Source organism: Globicephala melas, chromosome 10 (genome assembly GCF_963455315.2).
Source record: "Globicephala melas chromosome 10, mGloMel1.2, whole genome shotgun sequence".
Lineage (NCBI taxonomy): Eukaryota > Metazoa > Chordata > Mammalia > Artiodactyla > Delphinidae > Globicephala > Globicephala melas.
The window spans coordinates 5220198-5234883 of NC_083323.1; the positions used below are offsets into that span (position 1 = coordinate 5220198).

Genomic DNA, 14686 nt, shown 5'->3' on the forward strand with positions numbered 1-14686 from the left:
TCTAACTACCCATCTGGGTGTGTGACCTTGAGCAAGTTCGCTCCTCCCAGGGCTGGTCTGGCCATCAGTAAAAATGGGGACACCACCTTAAGGGAGGGCTTCTCTGGAGGGAGGGGACAGACCTCCTGCCAACCATGTTTGACAGCATCGCCTCTGAAGGATGCAAGCAGGATGTGCAGGGCGTAGGGCCAGGACCCGGGGCCCGAGCCTGGGACTCCAGCTCCCACCACGCAGCTCTGCAGGACGGCCCCCGACTTTCAAGGACGCTGCTGTTTGTACTTATGTCACAACGAGCGGCCTAACAAGCCCAGGTATCTTTTCACCGCCCGTCAAACAACTGCTTCCCCAGCTGTAAAGTTTAACTACCTGCCCATATTCTCTCTGACTTTTAAAGTTGTGAGCAGACCACCTTCCTATCAACACAAAGGAGCAAGGAAGCCCTGCAGTTCCCCAAACACCTGGGCAAGTTCGTGGCCCCCAGGTGTCCACCTGACGCCTCCCTTCTCATCCCCCAGGAGGACCCCCGCCAGGCCTTGCGAGCCGACTGCAGCCTTCTGTGGGTTGCCCCGGCACTCTGGGAGCGGGCAGGTCTGGAAGAGCTCACCATGCATCATAGGGTGAACCCCAGAAAGACATGTCGAAGTCCTAACTCCTGGTGCCTGTGAATGTGGCCCTATTTGGAAATAGGGTCTTTGCAGAGGTGATCAGGTTGAGATGAGGTCATTAGGGTGGTCACACTGATGACTGGTGTCCTTAAAAGAAGAGGGAGGGAAGACGGCCACGTGAAGACAGAGGCCGAGACGGGAGTCATGCAGCCACGAGCCAAGGAGCGCCCGGAGCCCCCGGGAGCTGGAAGAGGCGGGCAGCACCCTCCCCGGGAGCCTCCAGAGGAACCACAACCCTGCCGACACCTTGATTTTGGACTTCTGGCCTCCAGACTGTGAGAATACATTTCTGGGACGTCCCTGGCCGTCCAGAGGTTAAGACTCTGCGCTTCCATTGCCGAGGACCCGGGTTCAACCCCTGGTCAGGGAACTAATATCCCACAAGCCACGCTGCACAGCAAAACGAACGAACAAACAAACAGTATGAGAGAATACATCTCTGTGGTGGAAGCCACCCCATCTCTGTGCTTTGTTCCAGCGGCCCCAGGACACTAAGACCCCAGGCTGCTCCAGGAGGGCCCCTGGCTGCACAGGACAGTGGCACCCAGCACGGTGTCGTATCACAACCAACACAGACAGTGACAGGCCCGGCACGGCGGCCAGGCCACCCACGAGCCATCCACGAAGGCGCTGGAGATGGAGGGGAGGGAAAGGGCCGTGATGCGCTGACCTGCCGTCCCGTGGGGCCGACAGGTCCGTGAGGGCTCCTGACCCGTGTCATCCCCTGAAACGGGGCAGGCACCTTGGCTGTTCTACCTCACGGGCAGCACACACTGCAGGGATTTAAGGGCATGTGCATGGATCACCGAGCAAACGTGTGTTTCTGACCAGGCCTCTGGCCAGTGTGGGACTCACTGACCCCTCCCGCGTGGAGCCAGTCCCACAGGGCGAGGTCCCAGTGTCCAAAACGTATCCCGGGCACCACTGCGTGTAGCCCTGAGCACTCGGAGGGCACTTCTGTGTCTCACCAGCCCCCCAGGGTCTCCAGGCCTGAACGAGGTGAACACAGGGCATTTCTGGGCAGACGGGCTGGGTGGGCTCCGGGCAGGCTCACAGGGTGAGGACTGCGGATCGGTGGCAGTGTCTACAAGGACAGGAGTCCTCCTGACTCAGCTGCGTGGAGGCCGTTCCTCCAGGGAGGCTCAGCACTGTCCCCCCTCCTCCCCCCGCTCCCTCTGCAGCGCCCTCTCCAGGCTCTGCCCTCCGGGCCTCAAGGCTCCAACCTTAGGGGGTCTGGGGTCCCACCTAGGCTCAACCTCGCATCCCAGGTCAGCACAGCCTGCCCTGCACACCTGCCAGAAAGGCAGCAGGTTGCTCAGGAGCTAGAGGTGAAGGATAAAGAAAGAGTGCTCATCCAGACAGTGGAATGTTCTCCAGCACTAAAAAGAAATGAGCTACCAAGCCACGGAAAGGCACGGAGGGACCCAACTGCATATTACCAAGCGAAGAAGCGAATCTGAGAAGGCTACGTACTGTGTGATTGCAACTCCATGACACTCTAGAAAAGGGAAATCTATGGGGACAGTAAGATCAGGGGTCGCCAGGGATTGGGGGAGGGAGGGACGAATAGGGAGAACACAGATGATTTTTACGGCAGTGAACACAGTACACCCTGTATGTTACTGTAATGGTGGGTACGTGACATTATACATTTGCCCAAACCCACAGAATGTACAACACCAAGAATGAACCCTCTTGTCAGCTACGGACTCTGGGTGACGCTCATCTGTCAGCGTAGGTTCACTGATGGTACCAAGTGCACCACTCTTCTGGGGGTGGGGAGAATCGGGGAGGCTGTGCACGGGCAGGGCGGGGAGGTATATGGGAAATCTCCACCCTCTGCTCAATAATGCTGGGAAACTCCTAAAACCGATCTGAGAAGTAAAGTTTATTATTATTTTTAAAAAGAGCAGCAGGGGACCCCTTCCGGGTCACAGGGGGTGGGGGTGCAGGTGTGTGTGTGTTCTGGGCAGATCCTGGGCACCCAGGTACCGAGGGCCCTGGAAAAAATGGCCAGTGGTCGCCGGGAGTCCTCCCTTCCCTTGATCCCCTGCTCCTGGGGTGGGAGGTCAGGTGGGGTCTGGTGGAGGTCCTGCTCCTGGGGTGGGAGGTCAGGTGGGGTCTGGTGGAGGTCCTGCTCCTGGGGTGGAGGCCAGATGGGGTCTGGTGGAGGTCCTGCTCCTGGGGGGGGAGGTCAGGTGGGGTCTGGTGGAGGTCCTGCTCCTGGGGGGGGAGGTCAGGTGGGGTCTGGTGGAGGTCCTGCTCCTGGGGTGGGAGGTCAGGTGGGGTCTGGTGGAGGTCCTGCTCCTGGGGTGGGAGGTCAGGTGGGGTCTGGTGGAGGTCCTAAGGACACTATCCATGTCCCTTGATCCCCTGCTCCTGGGGTGGGAGGTCAGGTGGGGTCTGGTGGAGGTCCTGCTCCTGGGGTGGGAGGTCAGGTGGGTCTGGTGGAGGTCCTGCTCCTGGGGTGGGAGGTCAGGTGGGGTCTGGTGGAGGTCCTGTTCCTGGGGTGGGAGGTCAGGTGGGGTCTGGTAGAGGTCCTAAGGACACTGTCCATGGAGGCAGCCTCCTTCCAGCTCCGTAGTTCTCGGCCAGGGACAGTTTGCCCTCCAGGGACATGTGGCAGGGTCTGGGGACACCGCAGGCAACCACGTCCGGAGCACGGGGTGCTACTGGCATCTGGTGTGTAGAGGCCGGGGTGCTGCTCGACACCCTGCCGTGTCCGCCACCCCCCGCCCCACGGGGAATCATCCAGGGCAAAACGTGCAGGGCGCTGAGGCGGAGGAACCCTGCTGGACCCGACTCGGGAGCCCAGAGGCTAGACAGCCACGGGCTCCCGACACTGCACAGCCGCGCGGCACCCACAGGGAGTCCAGCACCTTCCTTCACACCTTCACACAGGCCGGAATCCCACGGCACCACGGCCTTACGCTCCCCGCTTCCTGCGGTCAGCATGCGGCTTAAACCGCATCCCGGCTGTCCTGGCTCCGCCAGCCTAAGTGCTAACTAAGTACAGCGCGGGCATCCTGCAGCCTCAGGACCAGGGCTGGGCAGGGTCCCCGTCTCCAGAGCCTCCAGCCCCCAGGGAGCCCACACGGTGGGTGTCCTTGGCACAGAGAGCAGCCTGGACTCCTCTATCCCTCCGCTTTCCGGCCCGGTATGGACACGAGGTGGGGCCCGAGGGCAGAGGCGAGCCCCGCAGCCGTGTCCACCCACCTTTGTTACCTGCTCTGTGCCAGCCACTCGCAGCCGCTCATCGCCCACACACCCTCTCGAGCCGGGCCGGGGCTGCAGCAGGCAGCTGGGAGGCACGGGGACCAGGCAGCGAGCGATGCTCCCCCAACCTGCACCCCCTTCCTTCCTAGGGGGCGAGGTGCTAGCAGGGGTCCTCGCTGTTCTGCACCACAGGCCAGGATCAGCCCGCCCTGGTCCTCGATCCCTGCGGTTGCAGGCAGCTCAGCTGCTTGCCTGAGGCCCTGGCCTCCCACCTCTGGTTGCCCTGGCAACTGGGCACCCTCCCTCCCAAGGAAGCCACAGGCTCTGGCCGGGTGGGAGCTCTGGACACTGGTGACAGCTGGGGGTAGGCGTGGACAGCCGGACCAGCCAAGTGTGAGCCAACACCCTGAGCGGCCCGGACAGCTGCTGCCCGGAGGTTCCACTGACCCGAACACGGGGTCACAGAGCTAAGGTCACAGACCTTCTTCTGTCGGCATGGCTTCCCCAGGTCAACAGAGTGGACCACGGAGCTCAAAACAACAGGGCTTGTCCCAACGGGGCCAGGCTTCCTTTGGTCCATCTGCCGGAAGCCTCGCCCCAGCTTTGAACGACCAGCCCCTTCTCATGCTTCCGGAAGCCCTTCCTAAACACCCACCCCTAAGTCCCCTGGGTGACTGGCACAGCACCCCACTTCATTCCTGCCCCAAAGTCATCACTCTGTTATTTTATGTTTTGATAAATTGTCTCGGAAACCCTCCTACACCGTTGGTGGGAATGTAAGTTGGTGCAGCCGCTATGGAAAACAGTATGGAGGTTCCTCAAAAACCTAAAAATAGAGCTACCATATGATCCAGCAATCCCACTCCTGGGCATATATTCGGACACAACTATAATTCAAAATGATATATGTGCCCCTATGTTCACAGCAGCACTATTCACAATAGCCAGGACATGGAGACAACCTAAGTGTCCATCGACAGATGAATGGATAAAGAAGATGTGGTGCATATAGAGTGGAATACTACACAGCCATAAAAAGGAATGAAATAATGCCATTCGTAGCAACATGGTTGGACCTAGAGATTATCATACTAAGTGAAGTAAGTCAGAAAGAGTAACCTTGGAGTTGAGTCTTAAAGGAGCCTGGCCCGCAGGGCAGAGGGAGAGGGTGGCAGTCTCCATCCTCACGTTCCCAGCGGGTAGGGGAAGTGGGTTCTTTTGCCCTGGGTCGTCCTGCAGCAGGAGGCTGGCTAACCATATAGTATCACTTATACGTGGAGTCCAAAATATGACACAAATGAACTTATCTACGAAACAGAAACAGACTCACAGACACAGAAAACAGACTCGTGTTTGCCACGGGGGAGTGGGGTGGGGGAGGGAGGGATCGTGGGTTTTGCATAGCAGTTGCAAACTATTGTATATATGTATAACTGAATCGCTTTGCTGTCTGGCAGAAATTAACACGACATTGTGAATCAACTATACTGCAATAAAATAAATTTTTAAAAATAAATAAAAAACAGTCTCCAGCTTGAACAGACAGTCCCCGAGCACAGGGTCCTTTGTCTGTACCCTCAAAGCCCAGCTCAGGGTCTGACACACAGTAGGCCTGCAACAGATGTCCTCTGAATCCCAAGTGAACTATGTATCCTAACCATACCTCCTCTCCCTCAGGGCTGTGGACTCGTGACAGAACACGTAAAGTGCCAGGCACGGGCCCTCGACAGGTGCTCGGCAAGTACGTTGTGAGAGTTTTGAGGACCTACTGTGTACGAGCTGGTCATCGGCATAGCTGGAGGGGAGGGAGGCGCGCCCTGAGCCTGTCCCGGACCGAAGCCTGCTGGGGCCCACCTGCTTCCTCCCCTTCAGAGCGATGTTCCCTCCCCTCCTGGGCCCCCTCTGTGCCTTCTATGAGTGATGAAGGCTTCTGTTGAAGTGTACCCCAAGTTTAAGGGAGTGTCCCACTTCCCCAGCTGCATGGAAGCATCCGTTTGGAGAAAATAACGGAGGGACACACTTCGTCTCTTGGTTCCCTTTATATGCAGTTGGTGACTGAGAGGTCAGAGAGGCAGGGGATAGGGAAGGTAGGGGCGGCTATATGAATCCACTTTTTTTTTTTACTTTATTTTTTCCAGTCTTATTGAGATATAATTGACATATAAAATTGTATACATTTAAGGTGAACAATGTGTTGATCTGACACATTTATATATAGCAAAATGATTACTACCATAGCTAACACCTCCATCCTGTCACGTAATTACAACTTTCTTTTTGTGGTGTGAACATTTAAGATCTACTCTCTTAGCAGCTTTAAGTATGTAATACAGTTAATTAACTATAATTACCGTGCTATACATTAGATCCCCAGAACTTATTAGCCTTGTAACTGAAAGTTTGTACCTTTTAGTGGCTATATTTTTAAAGCAGCTATGTTTTTCAACAAAGGGCACCATACACAAATAGTTGCAAGTTTTAGGTGTTAAAATGCAAATGTAGAAGGTTATTAAATCCATTCTTTCTTTTTTTTTTAACGTTTTATTTTATATAGGAGTATAGTTGATTAACAATGTTGTGTTAGGGACTTCCCTGGTGGCACAGTGGTTAAAACTCCATGCTCCCAATGCAGGGGACCCAGGTTCGACCCCTGGTTGGGGAACTAGATCCCACATGCAAGCCGCAACTAAGAGTTCTCATGGCACTGCTAAGGAGCTGGCGAGCCACAACTAAGACACAGCACAAATAAATAAATAAATACATATTTTTAAAGTGTTGTGTTAGTTTCAGGTGTAAATGTAAATTTCCTCCACTCAATAAAAGAAATCTTTTTTTTTTTTTTTTAATGCACATTTTCCGGTGTAACCATGATGGGATCTGGCTCTGTCTGCACCTGTTCATTCACTCATCCAACAACCACTTAGTGAACGTATCAGGCCTGGTGCCGGGCTGGCTGGGCAACGACTTAGACACAGGCCCTGACCCAAGGGCCTCAGTGTCCAGGACACAAATAATGTAGGTACATGAAGATGCTGGGGACCCAGAAGGGAATGGATGACAGCCCAGGCAGGCTTCCTGGAGGAGGCAACCTTGGAGTTGAGTCTTAAAGGAGCCTGGCCCGCAGGGCAGAGACAGAGGGTGCCAGTCTCCATCCTCACGTTCCCAGAGGGTAGGGGAAGTTGTTCTTTTGCCCTGGGTCGTCGTCCTGTAGCAGGACGTTGGCTAACAAGCTGGGAAGAGAGAGGATGCTTCTGAAGTCCCTTTCAGCAAACTACCAGCTCTTCATTCTCAAGTTCCCTTCTCTTGTCCCATTTCGTGCCTAACTTGAAGTCCCCCAACCCAGAAAGGCCTGCAGGGTGGGGATGGAGACCACGGGCCCGCACCAGGGAGGAAGGAGGCCTGCCTCTATCAAGGGCCTACCCACCCCACATCCTCATATATGAGCCCACTCAGGCTCCCGGGGACAGCCGGGGACAGGGGTGCCACTACAGACCAGAGAACGGAGGCCGGACGTGCAGGTGACTTGGCCAAGGAGGGAGCTAAATGCTGGCATTCCCACTGGAACCAATCTACCCAACTACAAAGTCCTCTCCACAAAATAAAGATGTGGGGAAGTCACAGACGCTTACATCTTAGAAAGTTCTTACAGTCTTGGATCCCTTAGGCAGGTAATTAGCAGGGAGGGGGAGGGGGAGGCAGAACAAAGCAGCAGGCGGCAGTGATAGAGAAGAGGAGGCAGCAGCTGATTGGCTCTCCCAGTCTCGCTCTGGGCAGGCGGGGGCGGCCTCAGGGGTCCTTGATGGAGCAAGTGGGCTGCCTCGGTCATTGTCATTTTACTGATTGGAAAGATACCGTCAGGTCCCATGGGTAGTAGGAATGGAGTTGGGATCTATCCTGCAGGTCTCACTAGCAGAGCAGCCAGAACAAATACACATTCACTGACCTGAGCCCAAGCGTAGCTTCTGTGTCCTCACACACAGCATCACCAGCCAGGAAGGAGGGGACAAACACACAGGTGACGAGAGCTATTCCAGAAAAGACCTCTGAGTACAAAGACAGAGCAGGGTGGCTGGTCAGCAGGCTGGGGCGGTGGGGAGGGCGGGCGGCCACAGAGCCACAAGAGAGGGGGAGCCCTCGGCTTGGGTCCCCGGGCTTTCACAGAGAAAGAGAAGACTTAACAGACCTCCTCCTTGCATCAGCAGTTGTACTTTTCAGACGGCGAAAACACACTGCAGCACAGCTCTTAAATTAGTCTTTTGAAGTGCAACAGAACCTGAGCAAAATGGGAAAAAGGCAGTAGATCTACGAGCAAGTTCCCTGTTTATTTGGTCCCCATCGTTATCTCCCCAAGTGAGTTCCACAGACAAGGACGTTCACAGGTCTTGTGTGAATTAAGCCAGGGTCAAGGGACTGGAGGAAATACTGGATGAAGCAGAGCTAAACAGGTGTCTTTTTCCACAGGACTTCTCAGATTCTTGACTGTGCCGTGTACCTTGCGATTCTCCCAGGGGAGCGTGGAGAACTCAGTAATCCACCCCCTCGGGAAGAAAATGCAAGAGGCACAAAGTCCAGGGCAGTTCCAGGGGTTAGGACTCAGCGCTGTCACTGCCAAGGGCACAAGTTCAATCCCTGGTCGGGGAACGAAGATCCCACAAGCCATGAGGCAAGGTCCAAAAAAAAAAAAAAAGAGGAACAAAGTCCATGATAGCACCGGGAGAGCATACAGGGTCTGCCCCTCCATCAACCACCACGGCCCTTCATCCCCCATCCCCTCCTGGCACTGCCCAGGAAGGGCCACTTGGCCTGGTTCAATCACTTTGTGCTTTTTATCGTAAAGTCTATTGTCCTCAAAGAGCTGCTTCAGATCCTCCCTGCATTCAGTTTCCTTATGCCGCTCCCTCGACTGCTGATGTCTCCCCTAGAAATGTTCCCACACACCTAGGTGAATGACCGAGACAAAAATCAGTCTGTGTCCTTGAAGGAAGGGCTACCTTGGTCACCTGCAAACCTGGGCACCAGTGTCCCTTTCTTTAAGGAAACACCAGGCACAGCCCAGGGAGGATGTGTGACCGATATTCCATCAGACGGGAAGGCACACATGGGGGAGCCGTCTTGGTGTCAGAGGCACAGGAGCATTTGAATAACTATCATCTCACTCTGTCCCCCAGCAGGTCCCAGGGAGATGGCCTTCAAGCCTAAAGCCGAGGTTAAGAGCTCCAACTAAACTCCGACTCCCATTCCCATTTGCTGTGTGACCTTGGGCAGGTTAGTTAGCCTCTCTGTGCTTTAGTCTCCTCTGCTGTAAAATAAAGTTGTTATGCGGATTGCACGAGACAAAGCACGTAAAGAGACTGGGATAGACCCTGGGGCCAGAGAGCTCGGCACACATCAGCTGTACCGCTGTCCCCATTTCACAGGCAGGAAAGCCAAGCATCAGAGGAACCATGCCAACTGCCATGACCGCTGCTAAACAGGGCAGACCACCCGACGCAAAGGCCCTTCCACTGACGCTGCCTCCGAAGAAAAGGCAGAACGAATCTCTTATCCAGTGAGGACAAGGAGAGCTAGATGCTGGCCAAGAACATCCAGTTTAAAGGGAAAGATGGAACCCAAAGGTCATTAAAGAGAAATCCATCGTACCAGATAGCCCTACAAAAACCTTAATTGCAACTTGCCCCTGAAAATGCTCCCAACCCCTTTCCTCAGCCTAGGCCCAAAGACCCACATGACCCACCAGAGTGCTGGAAACTTCCCAACATGCTTCATCCTGCACATCAGGCACCCGTCCATCTGGGCCAAGGGGGATACCAGAGCCCTCTTTTCCCACTGTCCTCACATCCACCCTTGCCACCTTCCTGGGAAAAGTCGAAGGGCCAGCCCAGGGTCCATTCTGGTCTAAATGACCTTCCCCCATAAAGCAGAGAGGGAATAGGGCTGGCCCGGGCTTAGCTTCTGCTGCAAACGATGAGAAAGAAACCGGGGAGGACTCACTGGTGAAGCGGGTCACTGCAGGTGAGCCTGAGGCCAGCGGGGAGTCGGCGGGGAGACGTAGGAGACACACGCCAGGTCACACAGGGGCGCGGGCAGGGATGCTGCCGTGACTTGCAATTCGAGGGAAAGGCCCCTTTTGGGTGACTTTGAGGAAGGCCACAGGGGATCAAGCTGCCAGGAGGACGGGGTTGTTTTTACACGATAAGACACTGCTAACCGCAAAATATTATTTCTATCTTTGCTGCCAACGGCTTCACGGCAAGCTGCTCCCCAGGAAACAAGCCCACGAGGCAAGAAGAAGGAAGGAAGGGAGTATCCATTCCTGTGTGTGACTTCAGACGTGTTTGTCTGGCTCAGCAAAACGCTGAACAATAGACCTCGGCCTCCGATAAGGCTTCGATCTCGGCCTGGGCCTGGAGACCCGGCTGCCGGCCAGGTGGACGGGAGGGTCCGAGAGTGGACGCAACCTGGTTCCCTGTCCCAACCCCAAAGAGAACGCAGGCCCGCGTCCCCACGCCGCATCTGCCGACCACGTCGGGAGGACCAGCGCTAACGAGGAACTCTTGTCACCCCGTTTCCACGACAACAGAAATCAAATACCAGAAACAAAGCCCTACTGGAGCTGCGGCCACTCAAACTGGCAGATCTGCTTCCTGTAGCACTGGCTTCTCAGGGTGGGGGGACAGGGGAAGATGCTAGAACGGGGAGGGAGGGTGCAGAAGTAGAACCACACCCACCTTTGCCCAAAACTCCTCCTCGATTTGGCCGCTGGACACACTGCTTGGCCTCAAAGCTGAACCAGTCACCTACCAGCTGGGTGACCCGGGCGGGCCACCCATCTGTGCCTGGTTCCCTCGTCTGTAAAATGGGCTTGATAACAATGACCAACCTGTGGGGTTGCTTCAGGGATAAATGCATTTGTATGGTTCCTGGTAGGAGGCACCACTCGCTCCTACTTCTGACAGTTATTAGCAATCCCCCCAGCTCCCGAGGGAAACGCATGCTTCCTGTAGATGTGGCTGGAATGACCAACCAATCCCCAGGTTTGCTCAAGCAGGGAGTATGTGAGCCCAACAGGGACGCTGGTACCCGGAGCGGGCCCACCACCAGCAGGGGCTTCGGGGCAGCGGGCAGTCACAGGACATGGCCACCTGCTCCCAGCGCTGCCCGGTGGACTCACCCCAGCCCTGGCAAAGGAATCAGCAGCACGGGATCCCCCCAGACCTGGTGCAAACCAACGGTAATCCAGAGTCGATACCTGGGAGCCGAGGCAGCAGCTGCGAGGAACCCAAGGCCGATACGGTCCCGAAGCTGAGCGTGGTCTAACGGTTCCTCTACTAGGGCCGCCTGATGAAGGAGCTTGTTAGGGGTGAACTGTGTTCCCCCAAAATCCATTTGTTGGAGTCCTAACCCCCAGGACCTCAGAAGATGACTGTGTGTGGAGAGAGAGCCTGTAAAGAGGTGATGAAGGTTAAATGAGGTCATATAGGTGGGCCCTAAACCCATGCGACTGGTGCCCCTGTAAGAAAAGGAGATGAGGTCACAGACACGTACAGAGGGATGTGAGCACGCTGAGGACACAGTGGGGACACCATCCCTAAGCCCTGCTGGCCCGTGGGTCTCACGCACCCAGCCTCCAGAACCGTGAACGAACAGATGTCTGCTGTTTAAGCCCCCCAGGCTGCGGTACTTCGTTACGGTGCCCGAGGACACGCCTCTTCAGCTCAAGCAGGACGACGGTATCCTGTGGGCGCTCAGAAAGCAAGACCCAGGACAGCCACGTCCGAGAGTGCCAGTGCCCCGCGGAGGTCTGCACCCAGAGGACAGCTGGGGCGGGAGCAGGGGCATCTCAGCACCTCTGCACCTGCCAGCTCGGCCAAGCAAATGCCCGGAGCCAGCACCCAGCTCCTGGGGGACAAGAACAACGGAGGGTCAGTCACGAAAGGAAACCTGCCCAGCTTTTAAAGGAAGACGGCTATGCTTAAAAAATTATGAAAGAATCAGGAGCCCCACGGTGTCATCGTAAAGGGGCAGGTTTTGACAGTTGTACCTGCAGGGCGGCTCTCATTTCATTCATTCACCATCTACGCGTCCAGAGCCTCCTACCTGCGAGGCACGGGGGATTCCGCGATGCTGGGCCAGGCAGCAAAACCCAGCGCCTTACGTGCCATTTTCAGAATGAAACAGGGGGCTGCACGTTCATTTGCCCCTCATCACAGCCCCCTAAGGCAGCCAGAAAGAATTCTTATTACCATCCCCACTTAATGGATGACAAAACTGAGGCTGGGAGGGGTGAAGCAGGCTGCTCGAGGTCAGGACCCCAACCCAGACATGCGCCGTGCACCCACTATGTGCCAGGCGTCACTCAAGCCCAGGCACGGCAGCGAGAGGACAGAGGCCTCAGCTCCAAAGCGGGAGGAAAGTCAATCAATAAGTAAATACGGTATTTCAGAGGATGCTACGTGCTACACAGACGGGCAAGGGGACAGAGGCAACATTTTACTAAGATAATTAATTCAGACTAAAAGAAGCACAGGCTAACTGTTTTGGGGTTTTTTTTTTTTGCTTTTTCTTTTTTTTATAATTTTTATTGGGTAGGGTTGACTTACAGTGTTGTGTTAGTTTCAGGTGTACAGCAAAGTGAATCAGTTATACATATATATTTTTTTTCTTTTTTAGATTATTTTCCCATATAGGCCATTACAGAGTACTGAGTAGAGTTTCCTGTGCTACACAGTAGGTCCTTATTCATTATCTATTTTATATATAGTAGTGTGTATATGTCCATGCCAATCTCCAGAGTTATCCCTCCCAACCCCTTACCCCAGTAACCATAAGTTTATTTTCTTCTTTTTTTTTAAATCTATTTCTTTTTATTTTTGGTTGTGTTGGGTCTTCGTTGCTGCGCTCGGGCTTTCTCTACTTGCGGCGAGCGGGGGCTACTCTTCGTTGCGGTGCGCGGGCTTCTCATTGCAGTAGCTTGTCTGGTCGCAGAGCACGGGCTCTAGGCGTGCGGGCTTCAGTAGTTGTGGCTCACGGGCTCTAGAGCGCAGGCTCAGTAGTTGTGGCGCACGGGCTTAGTTGCTCCGCGGCATGTGGGATCTTCCCAGACCAGGGACTGAACCCATGTCCCCTGCATTGGCAGGTGGGTTCTTAACCACTGCGCCACCAGGGAAGTCCCAGTAAGTTTATTTTCTAGACAGGTTTAACTGTTTCTTCCTGTTACAGGCAGGTTACGTCCATTTCAATACAATCCATGAAAAGTCAAAGAAGTACAAGTTCCACCTTTTTACTGAAACGTTTCTGTCCGGAAGGAAGGTGCTTCTCTACCCCCTTCTGTTTGAATCGATCGTGGGCACTGTACTGGCAATTCCCCAAGTGCTAAGTTCTAAAAAACAACACATTAAGTTGAAGGACAAAAGGTGTCAGGAAAGAGGGTGACCTGGATGGTGACTTCAAAGCAGGTGATCCCACTGGAGCCACCTGCCTAGGACACAGCAGGCACTCAGTACATGTTGGCTGCCTCAGCATTTGCATTCTTGCTAGCGGTCTCAGCGAGGATGGCCTCCGACAAGCCTCCCGGGGGCCAGGATGGGCGCCCCCAGAGGTGCTCCAGGGGACTCACCCGGCGCCACCCCAGGAAAGCCGGAGAAACGCCACCCTCCTCCTCCGCCAATGCCCCAGTCGGCTCGTACAATCAGTCACACCCGGGAAATGAACGGAAAGAATGAGCTGCAAAGCTGAGTGATGCTTCCCAGCCGCGCGCCTCCAAGCCAGGGACCCCGCCAGCCCTGCCCCGGAGGTCTGCCCCCCTTCAGGGTCATGCCCGTCAGCCTCCAAGGGCCTCAGGATCCAAAGCTCCAGAGCTCCTAAGCACTAACGCCAGCCTCGGGGAACCTCCCTGAGCCTTTCAACAAGCCCAAGTCCACAGGTATTCCCCGTGCGCCGCCCGCCCGGCTAACACAGCCTTCTGCTCCAGGTCATGTGTTATTCCCTCCTCAAAACACACGAAGGGAAAAGAAATCCGAGAGTCCAGGGCTGGGAAGACGAGCCCGCCCGGGCGACACGCCCCCACACAGGACCACAACGGTGACTGAACTGTCGCCAAGCGGCCAGGACGGCGTGGCTACAAGCTTGGGGGCTGGTGGTTCCACCTCGATGAGGAACAGCTACGGCCGCGTCCTCGAGAGCACAGACCCTGTCCTTTCCTTTTTTTTTTTTTAATTGAAGTATAGTTGATTTACAACGTTGTGTTCATTTCTGTCGTAGAGCAAGGAGACCCTGTCCTTTCTGAGCGTGGATCCCCACACAGCAGCCTTGGAGAAGTGAACGGACCAGAGGCAGCTGTAAGAGTGTTGGACCACCCCATGCCCGTGGGCAGGGGCCTGACCCTGGGACCCCCGTGCCCCAGAGAGCCCTCTCCCAGCCGGCCACCCCCCTCTGCCAGCCTCCAAACCACGATGCCCAGAGGCCCAGAGGAAACACAGATCCTCGTCCGATAAGGTACAGTCCATCCTCACTGCTTGTGGATTCTGTATTTGCGAGTCTACCTACTCACCAAAATTATCTGTAACCCCCCCAAGCGGTCCTCCTGGCACGTACGCGGTCATTCGCAGACATGTGCGAGCAGAGCAGCCAGAAGTCTGAGTGCCTGATGCCCGTGTTCCCAGATGACATTATTCCACTCGCATACAATGAACAAGCATCCTTCTCGTGGTCCAGTTAGCGTCACGTTTTGCATATCTTTGTGCTTTTTGTTGGCGATCCTCACTGTTTAAAATGGTCCCGAGCGTAGTGAAGTGCTGTCTCGTGTT

The 14686-nt window shown here is 55.1% G+C and overlaps 1 protein-coding gene across 3 annotated transcripts in view; it reads right to left on the reverse strand.

Annotated features, from left to right (window-relative positions):
• PARVB (parvin beta) overlaps positions 1–14686 on the reverse strand; it is a 115482-nt gene that overhangs the window by 73372 nt on the left and 27424 nt on the right. The window contains exon 1 of one of the 3 annotated variants that reach the window (XM_060306274.2): positions 9873–9948. The exons of 1 other annotated variant lie outside the window; for it this stretch is intronic. In XM_060306274.2, coding sequence (XP_060162257.1) covers position 9873 — 1 coding nt within the window. In that variant the 5' untranslated portion in view covers positions 9874–9948. Of the gene's footprint in view, positions 1–3881; positions 3902–9872; positions 9949–14686 lie in introns of those variants that run through there. One more of the 3 variants, XM_060306275.2, reaches the window with a different exon arrangement.